Raw genomic sequence first — 7,318 nt, 5'->3', positions numbered from 1 at the left:
GCTGATAGAGATCGAGGTGCTTCCTTTGCCGATAGACTTGGAGTCCACATATAAATGGCCGGACAATCGACCGCTGCCATTTCCACCGTTGAGAACACGGATGATTCACAGCCATGGGAGACTTACTTCTCGTTGCCGTTTTCACTGCCGGTAAGTGCTAATCAGCTGCCGCCCATTTTACCGACCCGAAAGTATGTCCATGTCATGCTCTAATAGTGAGCAGGCTTTTAATGACATTATAGGCACTGTCGTTTGAATATAGCCCCCCAATTTTCGTATAAATTTTGCCAGACGCGACAACTGTTTACGAAGGATTGCAGTCATGTGCAGCCGAGTTAGAGACGGCTTTAGACTGTTTATGTCGAGTATTATAATTAAGCGCGGTGAACAGCCGTGGTCATTCGTGATTCGCGGTCATTCGCGAAATTCTAGAGGCCCGTGTACTGTGCGATGTCAGTGCACGTTAAAGAACCCCAGGTGGTCGAAATTTCCGGAGCCCTCCACTACGGCGTCTCTCATAGCCTGAGTCGCTTAGGGACGTTAAACCCCTCATAAACCAAAACATTCGTGATTCCGGTGGCGTCCGAATGTGTTCGTCAGCATCGCTGCCGCCTGGTTTTCATTGTCTTCTTTTATCGACACAGGTTCCCCCAGTGAATGATTAGTTTCGAGTTTTGCGCCAGCTTGTTTGCCTATCTTCAACGCCTGTGGTTTCCAAGCTACTTCCACCTGACATGCATCATACGCTGGCCATTTTCTTTTCATACGCACCTGTGGAAAGGTTGAATTCGTCGCAGTCAATAACAACGCGCTACAACCGATTACAGCCGATTTTAATTGCAACCAATTCGTTTTACCTCTGTAATCGGAATTCGGCATGAACACCAGATAGCAGCAGGTTACTTGTTGCAAAGGGCACTTCCGGAGTCTTGAAAAATCGCTCTATGTTGTAGCGTTTTAATCACGACTAAGCAACACGATCGCTTGAGGAAGACATTAATTTGGAAACGTGTCATTTCAGTAAACGTGGAAGACGTTAGCACCGCTCATACCCAGCAATTCTTGACAAATGCACTTTTGAGAGGGAAACTATTTATGAACGCAATTTTTTCATATAATGTAAGATTTCACTATAACAATCAATATATCTTCAGATCACCTAACGGCAGTCTTACAGTTTTTTTTCTATTAACAATTTTGTTGTCGTCTAAAGCGTTCCCCATTGGTTTTCTATGGCAGCCTTAACTGTTCGATGCGATCGATGGAAACACTGTAAAAGAAAGATTTTGCTACACATCGGAACAATGGACCATTACCTTCAATATTTCCATGCCAGTGTCTTTGTTACAATTTTCAAAATTTTTGCCCTAGAATGCTGGACATGGCCAGCGTTGGAAGCAAGAATTGAACGATTAAATGAGATATGCGGAAACTAATTGGCCGCCTGAGTGGTCTTCCCCGCAAACGTTCCTTGCAACCTTTTCATACTGCCTATCCCAGAGAGAAACGCTGGAATGGTGCCAGACGCTAAACGTGTTTCACTGAGTAACAGAGCGTAAAAGTTACTGAGGGCACTCAAGACAGCTTACGTGCTTTGAATGCCAAATCATTGTTATTATTTCATTTTTTGTTTCCCTTTCTATTGACACACCTACTCATTAACATGCAGTCTTAAGGCAACGCATGCGCTATGTTAACCTTTATTCGCCAACAAATAACGTGGTTTTGTGTCCTATGGGCTGTCTGCTCGCCTGGCAATCAAAGTCTTGCGTTCAATTCTCCGCGCCTTCGGAAAAAAAAATTATTGTTCTTTGATACCACGGTGACGCCATCGGCGATTTCTGGCACAACTACTGCTGGCCAACGCCGGCAGCGCCAGGTTTCGTTGCTAATGATCTATATAATGATTTCACATCAAAGGTTGTAAATTGCGCGGTTAAACATCCCGGAGCGAGACATTGGGTCTATGAGGGAGGTCGTATTGTGGAGGGTTCCAAACTAATTTAGACCACTTGGGCAGCTTTGACGTGCGCTGATATCGCACGCAGCACACGGGCCTTTTTGTATTTCGCCTGCAACGAAATACTGCGGCGCCGGCATCGCAGCCGTGACCTTGGGACCAGCAGCCGATCTGACGGCGTGATTAGATAGACGGCACAAAAGACGCAGTCGATAGTACACAGAACACAGGCGTCGTATTTATCAGAAGCCGCTCCTTTTCAATGATCGGCTTAGAGTTAGCTATAACAGAATGGACAGTCACGTTGATAGAGCTGCTAAATGTCAAGATCTGCGAGCCGCGTTTAGCGGCTGAGCAGCATTTAGATGTGCCGTTACCACGCGCGATTACGCCCTTCTACGCTACTACGCACTTGCTACGCTGTCCGCTTAGGTAGCATTTTTTATTAGCCACCAGGTGGACACATCTTCGGCTAAAGCAACTACGCCCAGAAAAATCTCACAATCCACCCAAGCTAATCTATAGTAAGCCGCCTCGCTGGCTCAGTTGAAGAATGATCATTTGCTCATTGTTCACCTTCAAGTATACGAATTACTTTGAGGCGCTAAGTTAAATACGAGACACTTGAATCCACAGACCGTCGCCCCTGGGAACGAGAGTCATAAACGACGCCAAGAAAGCGCGTGTGACTAAATTGGCCAAAGCGCACGCTGTCAAGGTCGTTCTTCAACCCCACATAACATCCCCCTATACACCTGCATGGTATCAGATTAAAGCCGGGTTTCCCGCTGAGGTAGTCAATCCCGCCCCTTGAAGATAAGCTTGTACCGAAACTAAGTACTGGCCATCCAGAAAGCAACTGCGGAGCCTCCCGAGTGGCTCTCGAGGCTAGAGCCGCTCTGTATGCTTCGCGAATTTTAGTATGACGAAGCCAGACTCATGATGGCTGACCACGACAGTGTCGTATGTACATAGCGTTTTGTGTGTTTTTTGTTGAGTGTTTTTTGTGTAAATGTTATGTGTCGCAGCCAGGCAATAAAGAAAAAAAAAAGTACTGTCGAGCTAACTATAGACGCGCTTTGTGTTGGTAGCCGGCAAACCAAACACAAATATCGTCTACATGCCCCGCCCCGGTGGCTCAGTGGTTAGGGCGCTCGACTACTGATCCGGAGTTCCCGGGTTCGAACCCGACCGCGGCGGCTGCGTTTTTATGGAGGAAACACGCTAAGGCGCCCGTGTGCTGTGCGATGTCAGTGCACGTTAAAGATCCCCAGGTGGTCGAAATTATTCCGGAGCCCTTCACTACGGCACCTAATTCTTCCTTCTTTCAATCCATCGTTTATCCCTTCCCTTACGGCGCGGTTCAGGTGTCCAACGATATATGAGACAGATACTGCGCCATTTCCTTTCCCCAAAAAAGCCAATTATTATAAATAATATCGTCTACATGTATTGGCATACAGACGTGCTCGCGATTTTTTTCCGCAAGGCCTCGGAAAGATCAGCTGTTGCAATCTTAAAGAGCATGGTGCAAAAGAGCACTTACCTGGGGCACACCTCGCGATACAGCCGCCGCGGTGGCTCAGTTGTTATGGTGCCCGACTGCTGACCGGAAAGATGCGGGTTCGATCCCGGCCGCGGCGGTCGCATTCCGACTGAGGCGAAATGCTAGAGGCCCGTGTACTGTGCGATGTCGGTGCACGTTGAAGAACCCCAGGTAGTCGAAGTTATCCGGAGCCCTCCACTGCGGCGTTCCTCATAGCGCGAGTCGTTTTGGGACGTTAAACCCCATAAACCAAACGCAACCGAACACCTCGAAGTACAGCCTTTTCCGTGCTTAAAGTGCTCGCTGACCGTACTTGTATTGATCGATCACAGATGAACTAGCGGATAAATCATACAAGATAGGCTCCGTTACACTCCCGAATTTTAAACCATTTAGTACTGAGCTCTGAAGGACTTTGTCATAAGTTTTAGTATAACGTCAAGGAAAATGGCTAGTGTTGAAAAGCAAATAGTCCTCTGATGTTCAGTGTGTCACGTGCTCGCTGCACACTAAACGATTGCGCACCCATAAGGGTGCCAATCAGCTTGTCCCCAGACGAACACCCATTATCACCTAGTGGGTACTGTGAAATGGATCAGCACCCTTCAGGAAGGGTGCACCGCATGAAAGTTTGGAGGGTGTGCATCAATCCAAGGCTTTTGCTTCATCGGTAAATCAATGTGGAGCACCCTTGCAACATGCATTCGTAGAGGTGTTATGGAAAAATAGTACCCTTTAATGAGGGTGCAATCATTACACCCTCTAAAGTATAATGAAGTGCACCCTTTCCTACTATGCACCTTTATTTAGCAGCCAATAGGTGGAACTGGATGTTCATCTGGGGACAAGCTGACTTGCACCCTTATGGGTGCGACATTGTTTAGTGCGTGTCCGCTTGCCGCTGCCAGTCGGACGCCGCAAAAACAGCGCGTGACACTCTCACCGCTGTGTGACGCGCGCTCGTACATTCTAAACAAACCAGTATAAAGGGAGTAACTGTCCTTCCTTTTTTATAAAAAGGGAATGCCCTGGAGGACAGCTTACTTCTTTTTACACCCATATGGGTGTATTTGGGTTTCGAGTGTAGGCGTGGCTAGCGCTCTTTCTTGGCCGCTCGGTTTCGCTTCTACCCGTGTGCGGCCCCAGAATTCCTTGCGCTGCAGCGGCGACGAGAATGACATTTTCGATATTAGAAGAACAGATGTAGATATTAATTGCGGTACACTACAAGCCTCTCAATAAATGAGGAGCCTTAAAGTAGTTAGTTAGACAACTATTTCATATTTGTTAACCAGCCTGCTAGTTAGCACGACTTAGCAGTATACTGTGATGCGCTGCACCGCTGACAGTGCTATGCGGAAAAAAGCGCGCTTCTAATTTTTTTAATTGTTTTTTGGGGAGAGGAAATGGCGCAGTATCTGTCTCATATATCGTTGGACACCTGAACCGCGCCGTAAGGGAAGGGATAAAGGAGGGAGTGAAAGAAGAAAGGAAGAAAGGGGTGCCGTAGTGGAGGGCTCCGGAATAATTTCGACCACCTGGGGATCTTTAACGTGCACTGGCATCGCACAGCACACGGGCGCCTTAGCGTTTTGCCTCCACAAAAACGCAGCCGCCGCGGTCGGGTTCTTCTAATTCACAACACCCGTTTTTGAAAAATCGATGACAGCCTCTGGTGGAACACCCTGTGTATCTATCGCTATCACCTATACGTTTCACGAAGTAGCGAAAATGACGGGAGTTTTCTTTTTTTTATGTAATCGGTTTTCTTAGCCTCTGCGCTGAGTGTCACTGAATCGCGGCCGATCGATGCATGCTATCTTCCGCAGCTCTGGCTTCCGCCTGCGCTCAGCGGCCGGCGGTAGTTGGGCTTCGCCACGGAGTGGACACGCAGATTAGAGACCTAGTGTCCGGTATAGTGGAGAGTCCGGGTTTCACGAGGGGCCAGTGGATGCCCCACGGATTCCAGGGCGCGGTTACGATCCTAGCGCCGAGGGGATATAATGTAAGTACCCCGCACCTTTATTGATAAGCACTACAGAAAAGCACTGCAGGCCCTTATAAAAATGGTCTGTAGACTGCCTGTAGACTTTTTATAGGCTCTGTCGCTTTCTTATGTATATTTCCTTTTGTATGTTCATAGTCTATAGACTAGTGTCTATAGACTATGAATAATTCTACTAAAAGTGTATGGCCATAAATCTGTAGACTAACATAATCAATGGTTCGACGAAAGTTCGTCTGGTCAGGCATCGTATTAAAGAAAAAGGAATGCGGTCACTGACCATGTCATGAAATTCAAAGACGTTTCGGAACCTCGTACGGGTTCCTTGATCACTGTGCGGGACAAGAAATTGTCACGACTTATATGCGACAATTTCTTGTCCCGCACAGTGATCAAGGAACCCGTACGAGGTTCCGAAATGTCTTTGAATTATATAAGTCGCGACAATTTCTTGTCCCGCACAGTGATCAAGGAACGCGTACGAGGTTCCGAAACGTCTTTGAATTTCATGACATGGTCAGTGACCGCATTCCTTTTTCTTTAAATCTATAGACTGGAATTTTTCAGTAGCATACACAGATTAATAAAGGGAAAGAAAGCTTTCACGATGGTTACCGCTGCGTAATGTGAGATTCAGTTCTAGCTGCTTGCGGTGACGACTGTAACGTCGTTTATTTGCTCTTTCTCGTCTTCGGCAAAATGCGCATGACGTCACTATGCCGTTACTGGGGATGTCGGCGTGTTCGAACCACTTACCGCGGTGCGTTGTCATGGCGCGTTGCAGTGACGCCATGCGTGACGTCACTTCAACTATCGTAGTAAGAAACGAGCAGAAAGAAAAGGTAGCGAATGCAAGGCCACTCTGTATATAGATACAGGGAGGAAATGTCTTAAAATGATAACACGAATTAAATGTCTGTGACACAGTGATGGCTTTGTTCGTTGAAGAGGCGGTTCTTCGACGTGCGTGTCTTCTGTTTGTTCCTCCCGCAGAAGATCCGCCTGGACTTCACCGACTTCGACCTGGAGACGAGCCCCCAGTGCAACGCCGACTCCGTCCTGATCAGGGAGGGTGGGGTGCGTCCGTCTCTTTTTTTTTCGCGCGCATGCGCACAGCGAAGCACTTACGGGATTACGCGAGAGAGATGTAACACGTGCACTGCTCTCCGGCCGGTCCGGCCGCACCAAATGTGGTGGAACGCGGCCCGCACTTGGCGCTTCCGAAGCCCATGAAACGGGGCGATACGGCCGGAAACCGCAGCTGCGCCAATCCGCCTTTTTAAAGAGGCCGCCCAGTCGCCGCGGTGGCTGAGTGGTTTAGGCGCTCGGTTGCAGCGATCGCCCGGCTTTTGAAGCTTTGGTCGTGAAGTAGAGCTTTCGCTCTAAAGACAGCTGCACTGCTATTGTTGTCAAATGCATTTTCTTTCTCTCTCTCTCTCAGTCGACTATGAGGACCATGTGCTCCGACGTGCTCCCCAGGCCGTACTTGAGCATCTCCCGAGCAGTGACCGTCCTCTTCGTCACCGACAAGATGAAGAGTAGCCGTGGGTTCAGTCTGCGTTTCACCGCCACCAACAACCGCGGTGGGTGCATCATATTCGACGCTCTATTCATTCAATTGATGGGTTGGCACGGTGTATGTCTGGAGGCGCTTCGACAGCTTCTATTCCGTCACGACTAGAGTCACTAAATAAAGTCTTTATTTAGTGACTCTAGTCACGACTATAGGAAAACTACGTATGTTGTGATTGACGAAGGTATACGAGGTATTCGCGTGACGTCACGGGCACCATTTTGGTGTTCAACG

At 48.1% G+C, this 7,318-nt stretch overlaps 1 protein-coding gene across 1 annotated transcript; it reads left to right on the top strand.

The window, feature by feature from the left end:
- Positions 1-7,192, top strand: LOC144109527 (procollagen C-endopeptidase enhancer 1-like). Its single transcript, XM_077642352.1, has 4 exons — positions 1-150; positions 5,336-5,511; positions 6,505-6,588; positions 6,953-7,192. The coding sequence occupies exons 1-4, from the start codon at positions 114-116 to the stop codon at positions 7,190-7,192; spliced, it is 537 nt and encodes a 178-aa protein (XP_077498478.1). The 5' UTR covers positions 1-113.
- The last annotated feature ends 126 nt before the right edge of the window (positions 7,193-7,318 follow it).

This window comes from Amblyomma americanum, chromosome 11 (genome assembly GCF_052857255.1).
Source record: "Amblyomma americanum isolate KBUSLIRL-KWMA chromosome 11, ASM5285725v1, whole genome shotgun sequence".
NCBI lineage: Eukaryota > Metazoa > Arthropoda > Arachnida > Ixodida > Ixodidae > Amblyomma > Amblyomma americanum.
Note: the sequence above shows the minus strand (reverse complement) of the source record. Positions and strands in the feature narration are given on the sequence as shown.

Excerpts from the sequence above, each read along its gene's own strand:
- LOC144109527 (XM_077642352.1), top strand. The coding sequence starts at position 114 with ATGGGAGACTTACTTCTCGTTGCCGTTTTCACTGCCG. Across the intron at positions 151-5,335 it reads CGTTGCCGTTTTCACTGCCG|CTCTGGCTTCCGCCTGCGCT; the intron begins GTAAGTGCTAAT and ends TATCTTCCGCAG. Across the intron at positions 5,512-6,504 it reads TAGCGCCGAGGGGATATAAT|AAGATCCGCCTGGACTTCAC; the intron begins GTAAGTACCCCG and ends TTCCTCCCGCAG.